This window comes from Syngnathus leptorhynchus, chromosome 10 (genome assembly GCF_054491065.1).
Source record: "Syngnathus leptorhynchus isolate UIUO chromosome 10, UIUO_Slep, whole genome shotgun sequence".
In the NCBI taxonomy this organism is placed as follows: Eukaryota; Metazoa; Chordata; class Actinopteri; order Syngnathiformes; family Syngnathidae; genus Syngnathus; species Syngnathus leptorhynchus.
In genome coordinates, this window is record NC_141204.1 from 3,674,661 (window position 1) to 3,692,988 (window position 18,328).

Below are 18,328 nucleotides of genomic sequence, written 5' to 3' on the forward strand. Positions count from 1 at the left end.
ATTCAAACATACTATAAAACACCAAAATGTTTTTATTGCTGCCGAGCAGTCGTTATTACCAAATGAGTTGTCGGACCGCTGCGCTTTGCAGGCAGCGGCGAGTATCAAAAGGACCCTCGAAAAATATCTTTTTGTGTGTGTGGAATGGTTATGAAGGTCAACATTTAACCCCCCCCCCCAGTTGCCTTGAGAAATCAACCGCCATCTTTCTGCAATGTCAGCCTCCGCGCCACAAGAGAGCGCTAGAGGGAACCCAGTTTGGAGGCAACCAAAAATATTAATTTTAATTTTTAGTTTATTTTGACCAAAATATTTCACAGCAGACTAAAAAAAACAAAAATTCAGCCAATGTCTTCCTTCATTTATAAAGTTAAACAAGAGCTAAAGAACATATTTATTGATAAGCCTAAAAAAATATGTCAGGTCCTAGACCAAATTTAATTATTTGGGCGGCATGTGGAGAGCAGAAATCACAGCGGTGGATTTCTCCAGGAAAATAAATTACAGTCTTGGAATATGGCAACACGTTAACGCGAATGTCTGGTTGTATTTTTCCGAGGCTGTTTTTGAAAGGTTGAGGGTATTCTTACATGTTCATGCTAGAGGGAACAATGTTTGAAACTCACTACTCGACCAATCACGACAAAAGCAGCCATTGAAGAATACGTGACGACACTCGCGTTAAATAGCTGCCAAAAATTAAACGCTTGCACGCACACTCCTGAACTCAAACGTAGAAAGTTGACACGATAAGTTCAAAGACATAGAAAACAATTATTATTATTATTTTTTTAAGGTTTTGTGTTTACCAAAAAAAGTGTACATTCGCTTCAGAAAGTTTGGATGTTCTTTTTCTTCCTCCTCAAAGAAAAAAAGGGAAATCACATCCCAGTTAAAAGTTTGAAAGTTTTGTGTCCATCTGCCTAGAAGAAACCAAAGAAAGCTCTTCGATGTGCATCCACGTGTTGGTGGACTGGAAATCTGGTGGACCCAGTGACATCACAGATCCATGACATTTTTGTCTTGCGTGACACTCAGCAACTCTCAAGACTCAACTTGTGTGTTCTTGTTATTCTGCTTGATTTCACTTTAATAGATTGTGTTTCTCATCTTTCTAATGCATGTAGGGCAGAAGTGTTGACATTTTCAAGTCGTAGACTTTTTTTTGTGGGGAACATTTTGATAGAAAATAGGATAACGCGTCACTTATTATGGCAGCAAAGTTAACGCTGACTTATGGTGGATATTTTGATCATTTTTCTCGTCAGGGAAATTAAAAAAAAACAAATAAAATGCAGTGATCTATCTTTACTACAGCGAAAATGTGTTTGTGTTCTCATCTTTCTTATCAAACTTGACTGTTGACTTTTTGACTGAAAAAGTTCCCATAATCTGTCACACAATTTACGTTTGCGTGCCCCGTTCCCGAAAAACCAAAGAGGCAAGAACTCTGCACCATCGTCCGTCTCTGAGGATCAATGGTAATTAATCAGTTGAGATCCCTGTTCAATACCTTCATGTCACACGTGGAGCACCTCCATACTGTAGTCTTCCGTCTCCGTATAGTGCGAGGAGTTTGTGTCGGAATGGGCGGGGGCCAGCGTGTCCTTGTGGTCCACGCTGGGCTCCAAGAGCGGTGGCTTCTCCAGAGCCAGTTTTTTACACGAGTCCGGCCGGTTCTGCACGTAGATGACGCGGTTGTAGGCCTTGAGTCTCCTCCACAGGTGGACGTAGACTTTACACTGCACGTACATGAACACCAGGCCGCCGGTGAAGCCGATGGCCACCACCACCAATTTGGTCCAGAAGGGCCATTCCATAATGCCTGGGGGGGGGGGGGCATGGAGAAAACCACAACCTTCAAGTACGATGCAGCAATCAGGAAGGACTAAGTTGTTATTTGGTTCTCTGTACTTGATTTGGATCTTCTTGCAGCTTTGTGTCAGATGTGGTTAGCATTTACTACAGTAGCGATGAGAAGGTCCAGGGAGACGAAGAAATCCAGGACTTCGTTAAAGATGTGTGTGACTACGGTATGAAAGGCTTCGATCACTGCGGTGGGTATACCCCGACGTGCAAAAGCTACTTTAGCTCTCTTTGGTGATACGATTTTTCGATGCAGGGTTCCCCAGGTCACTTGAATCCCGTGAGGAACTGATAGAATACCTGACCATCATCGTGTTCACTGCTTCGGCCCAACACGCGGCCGTCAACTTTGGACAAGTACGATAGACTGGTGATCTTTAATGAAAATATTCCGATAACTGATTCATTGACTAATTTTCTTGGTTCCTTTGGCCCAAACATTTGACTATGAACTTCACCAACCAAAAGTACGACTGGTAGTCCTGGATTCCCAACACTCCGTCCACCATGCGGAAGCCCCCGCCTGATCGGAAGGGTTTGGCAAGCATATCCCTGATCATGGACAGCCTCCCGGACCGAGGACGTTCCGGCTGGCACCTGGGAGCCGTCTGGGCGCTCAGTCAATACCAGGATGACGAGGTACAAGTCCTCTTTGGCACAGCACAAAAAAAAACAAAAAAAAAACCATGCCTCCACATGCACACTTTCCTTTGAATCTTACAGCTCTACTTGGGAATGTACCCCGACAAGCACTTACTGGAACGATGCAGCAATCAGGAAGGACTAAGTTGCGAAATCGTTTCCCTTGTAATATGTTCAAGAGTAAAAACAACAACAAAAAAGAGCAGCCTGGAGCCTGATGGGAAATTTGGGATCTGGAGCCAATGACACATTAGGCAGCTCCCCGCCGTCCACCCCGTCTTTAAGGTGAAAACTCTTTATTAGACAGACGGAAGGACTGAAACCTAGCAACTGATGCGCTCCTTTCACAGCTACTGATCCCACACGTGCGTTTCACCATCGCTATTAACACCAAAGCTCGAGAAGAACTCATCTGTGAAGGTGGTCTCTTTGATAAGGTGAGGTTTATGTAAAGCCCTGATAGATAACCTAAAACCAGTCAATTAAGTCCTGGTAATAATTCTGGAGATGTCATACAAACTTGACTGAAACAGTAGTGTTTCAAAGGTATCCTTAGACTTAGAGAATTGGGGTACAAGTTTGAAGCCTCAGAGAAAGCACAGGTTCTGAAAATTTGGGGACAGACCATAGATTGTGAGAGACTGGAAAGGAAACAGCTGAGCATTGTAGGACCAGGGACAGGATCTAAGACTAAGTACTCAGATGCAGGTTCAGGTTTTGTAAAACTGTCTCAAAGTTTAGAGTCCATATTTTCTTGCTTTCCGCATGTGAAGTTTATTGCTATAGGTGGAGGTGGTCATGTGCAACTGATTCAGAAGACCATGAAGACCCTGACCCTTAGGTCCCTCTGCTTCCCTGATATGATCAAAGCTCACGGAATGGACAACCAGCAGGAGGTGCCTAACTACTTCTACAGGGACGACGGGTACAAGGTGTGGGAGGCCACCAAGAGGTGAGGACCATTTCGGAGAACAAAAAGTGTTATTTGGTTCTCTGTACTTGATTTGGATCTTCTTGCAGCTTTGTGTCAGATGTGGTTAGCATTTACTACAGTAGCGATGAGAAGGTCCAGGGAGACGAAGAAATCCAGGACTTCGTTAAAGATGTGTGTGACTACGGTATGAAAGGCTTCGATCACTGCGGTGGGTATACCCTGACGTGCAAAAGCTACTTTAGCTCTCTTTGGTGATACGATTTTTCGATGCAGGGTTCCCCAGGTCACTTGAATCCCGTGAGGAACTGATAGAATACCTGACCATCATCGTGTTCACTGCTTCGGCCCAACACGCGGCCGTCAACTTTGGACAAGTACGATAGACTGGTGATCTTTAATGAAAATATTCCGATAACTGATTCATTGACTAATTTTCTTGGTTCCTTTGGCCCAAACATTTGACTATGAACTTCACCAACCAAAAGTACGACTGGTATTCCTGGATTCCCAACACTCCGTCCACCATGCGGAAGCCCCCGCCTGATCGGAAGGGTTTGGCAAGCATATCCCTGACCACGGACAGCCTCCCGGACCGAGGACGTTCCAGCTGGCACCTGGGAGCCGTCTGGGCGCTCAGTCAATACCAGGATGACGAGGTACAAGTCCTCTTTGGCACAGCACTAAAAAAAACCTGCCTCCACATGCACACTTTCCTTTGAATCTTACAGCTCTACTTGGGAATGTACCCCGACGAGCACTTACAGGAACGATGCAGCAATCAGGAAGGACTAAGTTGCGACATCGTTTCCCTTGTAATATGTTCAAGAGTAAAAACAACAACAAAAAAGAGCAGCCTGGAGCCTGATGGGAAATTTGGGATATGGAGCCAATGACACATTAGGCTCGTTTGCAAAAATAAATGGAGATGTTTACCGCCATTACGAGGGCTACATAATAAGATCGTGCGTGTGAGAAACTGGTTGAAAACAAGCAAGCATAAATTAGTTCAAAAAATGATTGCCATAAAACAGCAAAGTTTGACTTGGCAACATTTCTTCCAACATCTTGCTTCATCGACCTCATACAGATTTTTTTTTTCCATACCTTGCGCAGAGGCTTGAGCTTGGTCTCCATGATGAACTCGTACTTGCAGAGCTCTTGATCCACTGCTGCAGACACGACTGGTGCACGAAACGCAGGCTGCCCGTACAGTGGCACGGCGTAATCAGAGGGCTCTCGTCGTCGCCTTCGCAGTGACAGATCCTGAAGCCCAGCCAACAAAAATAGATACTAAGATGGAAGTGCAAAAAAAAAAAAAAAAAAAAAAAAAAAAGTTTCTTTTTGAGACTACATCATAAGACTTGTTGATCCACTTGAGGGAAAACCCATCCGTGACCCATTTTTGATGTTCTTGGAGGGGGGGAAAAAAAAAAAAAAAAAAAAAAAGGTTTTCTATATGGTCTGCCTAATTGAGACCATCGTGTTTGGAGTGAGAAGAAGAAGACAAGCTATTTTCAGCCTTCAAAAGAATGTCTAATGCATTAGGTGTGTTTAAAATGTCTAATGCATTAGGTATGTTTGAAATGACCTAACGGGCAACATCTTTGGGAGGCAAAGTGAAAATGGAAAAGCGGGAAGACATTTAAAAGATAAGGTTAAAATAGATAACCAGACATATCGAGAAGTTAAAACTAAATGACATTCGACATGCTTGTTTCTTTGACTTCTATAGCCGTCAATGGTAGTGAAGGAGTTAAGGTCGCTAAAAGGCTAAGCTAAGTTTTGTATTTTACTATTGATCCATCCAATCTACATATATGCTTCTGAATGTTCAGTCTGTAAACCTTTTTTTTGTTTTTTTGCATCTGTCCTGCAAAGACGCTAAGTGAAAGAAGCATTGCAAGTGAAATCAGCTGCTCTTGCTTGAAGCCACCTGACAGGAAGCTGCCGTCCGCCACATGCTGCATCAAGCACCACCAGACGGTCACGCATCTGCTCAGGACACATTTGATCTCAGAGATGTTTGCTATCGCCATGTTCAGGCAGCTGCCCGCCGTCCACCCCGTCTATACGGTAAGACCCTCGTCAATGAATCGATGGGTGAGTCGATAGTTGACCGATTCGTTGAACCGTAGCTACTCATTCCCCACATCCGATTCACCATCGCCATCAATACCAAAGCGAGAGAGCAGCTCATCTGTGAGTGCGGTATCTTTGACAAGGTAAGCATGTGGAGCATCTTCCGAAACAAGACAGAACCCGTCCTTCAAATGATTCCTAAGAAGAGTTTGGGGTGTTTCCGACAAGGCAAACGCCACAGGCGGAGGCGGTCACGTGCAGCTGGTTCGGAAGGCCACGAAAGCCCTGACCTTCAAGTCTCTCTGCTTGAGTTTCACAAGTGTTTGCCAATTCTCCACAGAGTTCCCCAAGGCGCTGAAATCGCGTGAGGAGCTGATCGAGTACTTGACCCTCATCGCGTTCACCGCGTCGGCTCAACACGCAGCCGTCAATTTCGGACAAGTATGTACCTTTCTTCTTCATTACAGACATTGAGAAAGATTTATATTTGTAACCTGTCTTCATACGTAAAGTACGACTGGTGTTCGTGGATTCCCAACGCTCCTTCCACCATGCGGCGGCCTCCCTCCAGACGGAAGGGTTTGGCCAACATCACCCTGATCATGGACAGTCTCCCGGACCGAGGACGCTCCAGCTGGCACCTGGGGGCCGTCTTGGCCCTCAGCCAGTATCAGGAAAATGAGGTGGGTGTTGACTGACTGGATCATCTAAGGAGGGACTGGGGAGGAGACTCCAGTTCCTACTCTGTTTGCTTTATATTCCAGACTTTTTCTACGACAGGAGCATTTCCATCCAGGGTGACAACGATGCCGTATACGTATGTTGTGCGTGTGGCGACAGGAACTCAACTCTGGTCGGGGACTAATAGCTCCATCTCCGTAACACTCGTGGGCACTGAGGGATGCAGCCAGAAGAGTCTGCTGGACAAACTTTGGAAGGATGATTTTGAGAGGGGAGCGGTAGGTGGCATTTTCAGACAAGATTAATCTGCAACATCATATTTTAAAAATGCCTTTCATGAGTATAAACCAAGTTGGCTTTAAGGAAACATCTGTTGTTGTCCTGTTATCTTTTGGCAGTGTGGCTTTCAACTGTTTGAGGACACTTTTTTTTGGGGGGGGGCACTCATTTTTTTTTTTTATCAGCACAAAGTAACTTATTCAACGGTACAGTACTTGCCAGGAGCTCTCCTATGATCAAGGGTTTATGGATTATTTCCTGGCAAGGCAATATTACAAGATTACAATCTACTTCCTTGAATTCCTCATATTAGGTTGAAATGTGTCTTTACACAATTAACACGGATGTTTGAAGGGAAAAATATATTAAAAACCAGACTGCAAAGTGACACTAGCATACCTCTGAAAGGGATGTCCCTTTCAGAGGTATGCTAGTGTCAGTTCACCGTTTGTTCACAGGTGGAGTCCTACAGGGTGGAGGTGCTGGAGAACCTGGGTGAGATTGTCTTAGTAAAGCTAGAGAAGCGAATACACCTGTTCCAGGACAAGTGGTACTGCAAGTACGTTTCAGTCAGGACTCCCGATGGAGACGAAGTGGAGTTTCCGTGCTACCGTTGGCTGGTGGATAACCATGAAGTGGTACTGCGGGATGGCCGAGGTAAAATTACAAAGGGCGGAGGTTAGCTTGGTTCATTGCATCACGTAGCATTTCTCTGTGCTTGTTAGCTCACCTGCCTCAGGATGATAAAATGAGTCTCGTCAAGCAGCACAGGAAACACGAACTGGAAATGAGGCAGCAAATTCACAGGTATGCTTTGTCTGCCGCCCGACGCTATGTTTGGTGTCAAATTGAATTTCGGAATTTTAGATGGATGGAGTGGCAGCCCGGCTTTCCCATGAGCATAGATGCGAACAGAACCAACGACTTGCCTGAGGACATCCGGTTTGACAATGATAAGGGAGTAGATTTTGTACTGAACTCCATCAGAGCGTAAGTATTCCCTCAAAAAAGTCAACTGGACCACAAGAAATTAGAAACTTGGTCATTGATCAGAAAAAAAACATTTCCAGAACCGAGAACAAGCTTTCGAACTACTTGATGAACATGTTACAGCCATCTTGGGACAGCATTGACGATTTTAAGAAGATCTTCAAGACCATTAAAAATACATCTTCAGGTCAGTCTCAGATGTTTCTTCTGTAATCATTTCATTTCACTGGTTCTTTTATCACAAACAAGATATTTGAGATTGCATTACCTGACATGTTTCGGCTTGTACTTCCGCCTTCATCAGAGTGTCACTGGTTTGGTTGCGAGGTGTCTTGTGACAAGCCGAAACATGTCAGCAGCACCCTAAAATATCTTGTTTGTGATAAAAGAACCTGTGAAGTGATTAACAAGTGAAAACAAAATGAACTTAGTACAACTACATTTCATTTCAATGACTTACTTAACTCCAGAGTATGTGATGGAACACTGGAAAGAGGATTCCTTGTTCAGCTACCAGTTCTTAAACGGCTGCAATCCTGTCCTCATCAAAAAGATCTCCAAACTTCCCGACAAGTTTCCTGTTACCAATGAAATGGTCGCTGTCAGCCTGGAGAGAGGGTTGACTCTTGAAGAGGAAGTAAAGGTAAACTCAGGGATAGTGGACAATGTCCACCTCTGCATTCATGTCCCCCAAGATTCAGTTCTTTGCCCCGTTCCTGTTTCTCAGATAATCCCATCATGGTTTCCACTATGATGACATTTAGCTGTTTTCCAGTAAATTGTCAAACATTGCTCCAGACAGGTAACATCTTCATGGTGGACTATGAAGTGTTGGATGGCATCAAAGCAAACGACACAGACCCGAAGACCACGCAGTATATGGCTGCTGCAATTTGTCTTCTGTACAAGAACACACAGAACGAGATCCTCCCGATAGCCATACAGGTCGGGTGGTTTTGGATGAGAACAAGTCTTGCGCTACTTTTATAAAATGTTGTCTCGTTACCTTGCAGTTGGGTCAGACTCCCGGCGAGGACAACCCCATCTTCCTACCCACGGACAGTCAACACGACTGGCTCCTGGCAAAGATCTGGGTCCGCTCGGCCGATTTCCAGTACCACCAGACGGTCACGCACCTGCTCAGGACACATCTGATCTCAGAGATGTTTGCTATCGCCACGTTCAGGCAGCTCCCCGCCGTCCACCCCGTCTTTAAGGTGAAAACTCTTTATTAGACTGACGGAAGGACTGAAACCTAGCAACTGATGCGCTCCTTTCACAGCTACTGATCCCACACGTGCGTTTCACCATCGCTATTAACACCAAAGCTCGAGAAGAACTCATCTGTGAAGGTGGTCTCTTTGATAAGGTGAGGTTTATGTCAAGCCCTGATAGATAACCTAAAACCAGTCAATTAAGTCCTGGTAATAATTCTGGAGATGTCATACAAACTTGACTGAAACAGTAGTGTTTCAAAGGTATCCTTAGACTTAGAGAATTGGGGTACAAGTTTGAAGCCTCAGAGAAAGCACAGGTTCTGAAGATTTGGGGACGGACCATAGATTGTGAGAGACTGGAAAGGAAACAGCTGAGCATTGTAGGACCAGGGACAGGATCTAAGACTAAGTACTCAGATACAGGTTCAGGTTTTGTAAAACTGTCTCAAAGTTTAGAGTCCATATTTTCTTCCTTTCCGCATGTGAAGTTTATTGCTATAGGTGGAGGTGGTCAAGTGCAACTGATTCAGAAGACCATGAAGACCCTGACCTTTAGGTCCCTCTGCTTCCCTGATATGATCAAAGCTCACGGAATGGACAACCAGCAGGAGGTGCCTAACTACTTCTACAGGGACGACGGGTACAAGGTGTGGGAGGCCACCAAGAGGTGAGGACCATTTCGGAGAACAAAAAGTGTTATTTGGTTCTCTGTACTTGATTTGGATCTTCTTGTAGCTTTGTGTCAGATGTGGTTAGCATTTACTACAATAGCGATGAGAAGGTGCAGGGAGACGAAGAAATCCAGGCCTTCGTTAAAGATGTGTGTGACTACGGTATGAAAGGCTTCGATCACTGCGGTGGGTATACCCTGACGTGCAAAAGCTACTTTAGCTCTCTTTGGTGATACGATTTTTCGATGCAGGGTTCCCCAGGTCACTTGAATCCCGTGAGGAACTGATAGAATACCTGACCATCATCGTGTTCACTGCTTCGGCCCAACACGCGGCCGTCAACTTTGGACAAGTACGATAGACTGGTGATCTTTAATGAAAATATTCCGATAACTGATTCATTGACTAATTTTCTTGGTTCCTTTGGCCAAAACATTTGACTATGAACTTCACCAACCAAAAGTTCAACTGGTATTCCTGGATTCCCAACGCTCCTTCCACCATGCGGCGGCCTCCCCCCAGACGGAAGGGTTTGGCCAACGTCACCCTGATCATGGACAGCCTCCCGGACCAAGGACGTTGCAGCTGGCTCCTGGGAACCGTCTGGGCGCTCAGTCAATACCAGAATGACGAGGTACAAGTCCTCTTTGGCACAGCGCTAAAAAAAACCTGCCTCCACTTGCACACTTTCCTTTGAATTTTACAGCTCTACTTGGGAATGTACCCCGACAAGTACTTCCTGGAAAAGCCGGTGAAAGCTGCCATGAAGACGTTCACGAAGAGTCTGGCAGAGATAAGCAGTGCTATCAAGACGAGGAACCAGGAACGGAAAATTCCCTACTACTACATGTCCCCTGACAGGGTACCAAACAGTGTTGCGGTTTAAACACAGACTAAATTATCCAAAGTGTAAACAATTTTTTTTCTATATGAAATTAAGAAACCGTAGTACCTAAATGACCTAATAAAACCATCTAAAATAATTCATTAAAAGTCAATTAACTTACATCGAGGTTATTGGAGTTTACGACAACTAATTGAATAAGCTAATGGGGAAAAGTATTTTCAGAAACAAAATTAAAATAAAAACGGACATATTGACAACCTTTTTCAAAGTCTCAAGACTATCACGGCAGGCTCGTAAACAAAATTTTATAGACTCATTCCTGGCTTCAGAAAAAGATAAAGGCTTAGAACAGCAAGTCCATAAACTAACTTAAAAGTTTTATTCGTTGATATAGTAAAGCTTATATTAAAGTGCAATTGCTGGTTCAAAAAAATACCAACAAAAACCTTGAAAAGCATCATCTTTTATTTGGTTTTAAATTCTATACACTTTTTGTTCAAACATGGGAACAGAAAAAAACCCATCTATTTTAGTTTAAAAAAAAACAAGAGGAGCTTTTTTTTTTTTCATGTTGCTTTTACACTATTATTATTCCAAAGTGACGTTCTGTTGGAATAATCTCGGGGGAAGCCTTGGCCTGCCAGACCAGGAGGCCTTACTTTTTACGAGTTTACGACTCTCCTTTAAACTAAATACTTTGTATTTGGTTTAAAGAAAGTCTATTGATCCAGTCAGTTTCATGGTTCCTTCCTGTCCTTTTGTGTTTGTTTTGTAAGAAGTCTTCAATGACAATGAGCAGGTTTTCTTTGCTTGCGAGATGTTCTTTGTTTAGGGACTTCATTCCTTTTTGTTAACTGTAGCTTTGATTCATAGATTGTAGATGATCAAAACTGGTTATATACAGTTTGAAGTAGTCACATTAAAGTTATCCCATATTTACTCAATGTTCGTTTAAGGAACTGTATACCAGTTACCTTACATTTACTTAATGTGTTGAAATGTTTAAGTAGGGCTAGATATTATTATGCGTTGTGGTAGTTTACTAAGAAGATAAACTTAGCAAGGGTTTAGTTGCATTGGTCCACAGGTAAGCGACATTTAACGTGCTTCAAGTTATCTGATCACAGTCGAGGAGGAGTCGGCCACTCATGGAGAGGACAACTGGTTGGGGGAAGAAAAGCAGACTCCGCAGTCCCAATGCGGGGGTCGAGGGCCGACAAGTGCTAGATCACACTACACTATATTCTTTAGCTAATCAGCGTTGCTACAGCCACTATCTCCCCTCCCTTTAGTGTGGCAACGCCTATGTAACCAGGGCAACCAAGACATTAAAAAGAGGAGCACGTGGAGGAGGAACTCAGAACTGGTGGAGATTGTAACTGAGCTTCCTTTCTCTATCGTTCTCCTCGCGAGTAAACTCATCCTGGTTGTCTTCTCTTCGTTCAAGCATGTGATTTAATGTCTGATCATATTTAGACCCAACAAGTTCACACAAACTTGTTTAATTAAAGTGCAATTGCTGGTTCAAAAAATACCAACAAAAACTTTGAAAAGCATCATCTTTTATTTGGTTTTAAATTCTATACACTTTTTGTTCAAACATGGGAACAGAAAAAAAACATCTATTTTAGTTTAAAAAAAACAAGAGGACCTTTTTTTTTTCATGTTGCTTTTACACTATTATTATTCCAAAGTGACGTTCACACAAACTTGTGGAATGATAAAAGACGGTGGGTGCAACAGTCATCAAATATGTTCAAGTCCAGTCAGTAGTAAACAAATGTAGCTTTGTGCAAGTTACATTTTCGTGCTCCCCTCCCTCCCTCCCTCCCTCCCTCGCCCAGACATGACGGGTCAAAGCAGCAAAGTATATTTTAAAAAACAAAACAAAAAACAAAAACGTTCACCTATGTGCCACGTCTCACTGAACAGGATAATAAAAGGGAATGCTTACATCTAAAGCTCAAGACTTAATGCGAGGAGCCAGCTCCCTTAAAAAAAACAAGAAAAAAAAAAACCATTCTACTGCCTCCACAAATGTACATGTTAAAACACATTTTAATGAGCAATTCTTTTTAAATAAAAAAAAAAGTGATTTATAATTAAAGTGACAAAATGGGGCTACAATGTAGATATCATAAAATTATTTGGAAAAAGGGATGAGGATGAAATTAACCAGCAAAAATTTTGCCAAAATAAATACTACACAAAAATATCATTTTATACCCAGTGGACAAAAAAACAAAACATAGAGCAACTATAGAAGGATCAACAACATAAAAAGGTAATTGCACTTTTCCTCCCCTTATTTTTTAAGCATCACATTGCACCGAGCCGCCAAGGAAGAAATGAATCTTCCTCCAACTGGGAAAAAAATAATATTGGTTTTACTAACCCACCATAGGACATGGACATAAAATACTTCATTCAAACATACTATAAAACACCAAAATGTTTTTATTGCTGCCGAGCAGTCGTTATTACCAAATGAGTTGTCGGACCGCTGCGCTTTGCAGGCAGCGGCGAGTATCAAAAGGACCCTCGAAAAATATCTTTTTGTGTGTGTGGAATGGTTATGAAGGTCAACATTTAACCCCCCCCCCCAGTTGCCTTGAGAAATCAACCGCCATCTTTCTGCAATGTCAGCCTCCGCGCCACAAGAGAGCGCTAGAGGGAACCCAGTTTGGAGGCAACCAAAAATATTAATTTTAATTTTTAGTTTATTTTGACCAAAATATTTCACAGCAGACTAAAAAAAACAAAAATTCAGCCAATGTCTTCCTTCATTTATAAAGTTAAACAAGAGCTAAAGAACATATTTATTGATAAGCCTAAAAAAATATGTCAGGTCCTAGACCAAATTTAATTATTTGGGCGGCATGTGGAGAGCAGAAATCACAGCGGTGGATTTCTCCAGGAAAATAAATTACAGTCTTGGAATATGGCAACACGTTAACGCGAATGTCTGGTTGTATTTTTCCGAGGCTGTTTTTGAAAGGTTGAGGGTATTCTTACATGTTCATGCTAGAGGGAACAATGTTTGAAACTCACTACTCGACCAATCACGACAAAAGCAGCCATTGAAGAATACGTGACGACACTCGCGTTAAATAGCTGCCAAAAATTAAACGCTTGCACGCACACTCCTGAACTCAAACGTAGAAAGTTGACACGATAAGTTCAAAGACATAGAAAACAATTATTATTATTATTTTTTTAAGGTTTTGTGTTTACCAAAAAAAGTGTACATTCGCTTCAGAAAGTTTGGATGTTCTTTTTCTTCCTCCTCAAAGAAAAAAAGGGAAATCACATCCCAGTTAAAAGTTTGAAAGTTTTGTGTCCATCTGCCTAGAAGAAACCAAAGAAAGCTCTTCGATGTGCATCCACGTGTTGGTGGACTGGAAATCTGGTGGACCCAGTGACATCACAGATCCATGACATTTTTGTCTTGCGTGACACTCAGCAACTCTCAAGACTCAACTTGTGTGTTCTTGTTATTCTGCTTGATTTCACTTTAATAGATTGTGTTTCTCATCTTTCTAATGCATGTAGGGCAGAAGTGTTGACATTTTCAAGTCGTAGACTTTTTTTTGTGGGGAACATTTTGATAGAAAATAGGATAACGCGTCACTTATTATGGCAGCAAAGTTAACGCTGACTTATGGTGGATATTTTGATCATTTTTCTCGTCAGGGAAATTAAAAAAAAACAAATAAAATGCAGTGATCTATCTTTACTACAGCGAAAATGTGTTTGTGTTCTCATCTTTCTTATCAAACTTGACTGTTGACTTTTTGACTGAAAAAGTTCCCATAATCTGTCACACAATTTACGTTTGCGTGCCCCGTTCCCGAAAAACCAAAGAGGCAAGAACTCTGCACCATCGTCCGTCTCTGAGGATCAATGGTAATTAATCAGTTGAGATCCCTGTTCAATACCTTCATGTCACACGTGGAGCACCTCCATACTGTAGTCTTCCGTCTCCGTATAGTGCGAGGAGTTTGTGTCGGAATGGGCGGGGGCCAGCGTGTCCTTGTGGTCCACGCTGGGCTCCAAGAGCGGTGGCTTCTCCAGAGCCAGTTTTTTACACGAGTCCGGCCGGTTCTGCACGTAGATGACGCGGTTGTAGGCCTTGAGTCTCCTCCACAGGTGGACGTAGACTTTACACTGCACGTACATGAACACCAGGCCGCCGGTGAAGCCGATGGCCACCACCACCAATTTGGTCCAGAAGGGCCATTCCATAATGCCTGGGGGGGGGGGGGCATGGAGAAAACCACAACCTTCAAGTACGATGCAGCAATCAGGAAGGACTAAGTTGTTATTTGGTTCTCTGTACTTGATTTGGATCTTCTTGCAGCTTTGTGTCAGATGTGGTTAGCATTTACTACAGTAGCGATGAGAAGGTCCAGGGAGACGAAGAAATCCAGGACTTCGTTAAAGATGTGTGTGACTACGGTATGAAAGGCTTCGATCACTGCGGTGGGTATACCCCGACGTGCAAAAGCTACTTTAGCTCTCTTTGGTGATACGATTTTTCGATGCAGGGTTCCCCAGGTCACTTGAATCCCGTGAGGAACTGATAGAATACCTGACCATCATCGTGTTCACTGCTTCGGCCCAACACGCGGCCGTCAACTTTGGACAAGTACGATAGACTGGTGATCTTTAATGAAAATATTCCGATAACTGATTCATTGACTAATTTTCTTGGTTCCTTTGGCCCAAACATTTGACTATGAACTTCACCAACCAAAAGTACGACTGGTAGTCCTGGATTCCCAACACTCCGTCCACCATGCGGAAGCCCCCGCCTGATCGGAAGGGTTTGGCAAGCATATCCCTGATCATGGACAGCCTCCCGGACCGAGGACGTTCCGGCTGGCACCTGGGAGCCGTCTGGGCGCTCAGTCAATACCAGGATGACGAGGTACAAGTCCTCTTTGGCACAGCACAAAAAAAAACAAAAAAAAAACCATGCCTCCACATGCACACTTTCCTTTGAATCTTACAGCTCTACTTGGGAATGTACCCCGACAAGCACTTACTGGAACGATGCAGCAATCAGGAAGGACTAAGTTGCGAAATCGTTTCCCTTGTAATATGTTCAAGAGTAAAAACAACAACAAAAAAGAGCAGCCTGGAGCCTGATGGGAAATTTGGGATCTGGAGCCAATGACACATTAGGCAGCTCCCCGCCGTCCACCCCGTCTTTAAGGTGAAAACTCTTTATTAGACAGACGGAAGGACTGAAACCTAGCAACTGATGCGCTCCTTTCACAGCTACTGATCCCACACGTGCGTTTCACCATCGCTATTAACACCAAAGCTCGAGAAGAACTCATCTGTGAAGGTGGTCTCTTTGATAAGGTGAGGTTTATGTAAAGCCCTGATAGATAACCTAAAACCAGTCAATTAAGTCCTGGTAATAATTCTGGAGATGTCATACAAACTTGACTGAAACAGTAGTGTTTCAAAGGTATCCTTAGACTTAGAGAATTGGGGTACAAGTTTGAAGCCTCAGAGAAAGCACAGGTTCTGAAAATTTGGGGACAGACCATAGATTGTGAGAGACTGGAAAGGAAACAGCTGAGCATTGTAGGACCAGGGACAGGATCTAAGACTAAGTACTCAGATGCAGGTTCAGGTTTTGTAAAACTGTCTCAAAGTTTAGAGTCCATATTTTCTTGCTTTCCGCATGTGAAGTTTATTGCTATAGGTGGAGGTGGTCATGTGCAACTGATTCAGAAGACCATGAAGACCCTGACCCTTAGGTCCCTCTGCTTCCCTGATATGATCAAAGCTCACGGAATGGACAACCAGCAGGAGGTGCCTAACTACTTCTACAGGGACGACGGGTACAAGGTGTGGGAGGCCACCAAGAGGTGAGGACCATTTCGGAGAACAAAAAGTGTTATTTGGTTCTCTGTACTTGATTTGGATCTTCTTGCAGCTTTGTGTCAGATGTGGTTAGCATTTACTACAGTAGCGATGAGAAGGTCCAGGGAGACGAAGAAATCCAGGACTTCGTTAAAGATGTGTGTGACTACGGTATGAAAGGCTTCGATCACTGCGGTGGGTATACCCTGACGTGCAAAAGCTACTTTAGCTCTCTTTGGTGATACGATTTTTCGATGCAGGGTTCCCCAGGTCACTTGAATCCCGTGAGGAACTGATAGAATACCTGACCATCATCGTGTTCACTGCTTCGGCCCAACACGCGGCCGTCAACTTTGGACAAGTACGATAGACTGGTGATCTTTAATGAAAATATTCCGATAACTGATTCATTGACTAATTTTCTTGGTTCCTTTGGCCCAAACATTTGACTATGAACTTCACCAACCAAAAGTACGACTGGTATTCCTGGATTCCCAACACTCCGTCCACCATGCGGAAGCCCCCGCCTGATCGGAAGGGTTTGGCAAGCATATCCCTGACCACGGACAGCCTCCCGGACCGAGGACGTTCCAGCTGGCACCTGGGAGCCGTCTGGGCGCTCAGTCAATACCAGGATGACGAGGTACAAGTCCTCTTTGGCACAGCACTAAAAAAAACCTGCCTCCACATGCACACTTTCCTTTGAATCTTACAGCTCTACTTGGGAATGTACCCCGACGAGCACTTACAGGAACGATGCAGCAATCAGGAAGGACTAAGTTGCGACATCGTTTCCCTTGTAATATGTTCAAGAGTAAAAACAACAACAAAAAAGAGCAGCCTGGAGCCTGATGGGAAATTTGGGATATGGAGCCAATGACACATTAGGCTCGTTTGCAAAAATAAATGGAGATGTTTACCGCCATTACGAGGGCTACATAATAAGATCGTGCGTGTGAGAAACTGGTTGAAAACAAGCAAGCATAAATTAGTTCAAAAAATGATTGCCATAAAACAGCAAAGTTTGACTTGGCAACATTTCTTCCAACATCTTGCTTCATCGACCTCATACAGATTTTTTTTTTCCATACCTTGCGCAGAGGCTTGAGCTTGGTCTCCATGATGAACTCGTACTTGCAGAGCTCTTGATCCACTGCTGCAGACACGACTGGTGCACGAAACGCAGGCTGCCCGTACAGTGGCACGGCGTAATCAGAGGGCTCTCGTCGTCGCCTTCGCAGTGACAGATCCTGAAGCCCAGCCAACAAAAATAGATACTAAGATGGAAGTGCAAAAAAAAAAAAAAAAAAAAAAAAAAAAGTTTCTTTTTGAGACTACATCATAAGACTTGTTGATCCACTTGAGGGAAAACCCATCCGTGACCCATTTTTGATGTTCTTGGAGGGGGGGAAAAAAAAAAAAAAAAAAAAAAAGGTTTTCTATATGGTCTGCCTAATTGAGACCATCGTGTTTGGAGTGAGAAGAAGAAGACAAGCTATTTTCAGCCTTCAAAAGAATGTCTAATGCATTAGGTGTGTTTAAAATGTCTAATGCATTAGGTATGTTTGAAATGACCTAACGGGCAACATCTTTGGGAGGCAAAGTGAAAATGGAAAAGCGGGAAGACATTTAAAAGATAAGGTTAAAATAGATAACCAGACATATCGAGAAGTTAAAACTAAATGACATTCGACATGCTTGTTTCTTTGACTTCTATAGCCGTCAATGGTAGTGAAGGAGTTAAGGTCGCTAAAAGGCTAAGCTAAGTTTTGTATTTTACTATTGATCCATCCAATCTACATATATGCTTCTGAATGTTCAGTCTGTAAACCTTTTTTTTGTTTTTTTGCATCTGTCCTGCAAAGACGCTAAGTGAAAGAAGCATTGCAAGTGAAATCAGCTGCTCTTGCTTGAAGCCACCTGACAGGAAGCTGCCGTCCGCCACATGCTGCATCAAGCACCACCAGACGGTCACGCATCTGCTCAGGACACATTTGATCTCAGAGATGTTTGCTATCGCCATGTTCAGGCAGCTGCCCGCCGTCCACCCCGTCTATACGGTAAGACCCTCGTCAATGAATCGATGGGTGAGTCGATAGTTGACCGATTCGTTGAACCGTAGCTACTCATTCCCCACATCCGATTCACCATCGCCATCAATACCAAAGCGAGAGAGCAGCTCATCTGTGAGTGCGGTATCTTTGACAAGGTAAGCATGTGGAGCATCTTCCGAAACAAGACA

At 43.5% G+C, this 18,328-nt stretch overlaps 3 protein-coding genes across 4 annotated transcripts; 1 reads left to right on the forward strand and 2 right to left on the reverse strand.

Annotated features, from left to right (window-relative positions):
- Positions 1-1,469: 1,469 nt before the first annotated feature.
- LOC147049975 (E3 ubiquitin-protein ligase MARCHF8-like) lies at positions 1,470-1,820 on the reverse strand. Its single transcript, XM_085922190.1, has one exon. It carries the CDS (start codon positions 1,818-1,820, stop codon positions 1,521-1,523), a length of 300 nt encoding a protein of 99 aa, XP_085778316.1. The 3' UTR covers positions 1,470-1,520.
- A 4,347-nt stretch (positions 1,821-6,167) lies between these two features.
- LOC147049976 (polyunsaturated fatty acid 5-lipoxygenase-like) lies at positions 6,168-11,627 on the forward strand. Of its 2 annotated transcripts, XM_085921876.1 has the most exons (15): positions 6,168-6,204; positions 6,286-6,480; positions 6,940-7,138; positions 7,207-7,288; positions 7,349-7,471; positions 7,552-7,658; positions 7,942-8,114; positions 8,270-8,416; positions 8,485-8,688; positions 8,754-8,840; positions 9,177-9,355; positions 9,424-9,545; positions 9,611-9,711; positions 9,823-9,993; positions 10,066-11,627. In XM_085921876.1, exons 2-15 carry the CDS (start codon positions 6,328-6,330, stop codon positions 10,243-10,245), a joined length of 2,028 nt encoding a protein of 675 aa, XP_085778002.1. In that variant the 5' UTR covers positions 6,168-6,204; positions 6,286-6,327; the 3' UTR covers positions 10,246-11,627. The 2 variants fall into 2 exon arrangements, with proteins under 2 accessions (XP_085778002.1, XP_085778000.1); XM_085921874.1 differs by having other exon boundaries at positions 7,207-7,471.
- Positions 11,628-14,100: 2,473 nt separating this feature from the next.
- LOC147049977 (E3 ubiquitin-protein ligase MARCHF8-like) lies at positions 14,101-14,452 on the reverse strand. Its single transcript, XM_085922178.1, has one exon. It carries the CDS (start codon positions 14,449-14,451, stop codon positions 14,152-14,154), a length of 300 nt encoding a protein of 99 aa, XP_085778304.1. The 5' UTR covers position 14,452; the 3' UTR covers positions 14,101-14,151.
- Between the last annotated feature and the right edge of the window lie 3,876 nt (positions 14,453-18,328).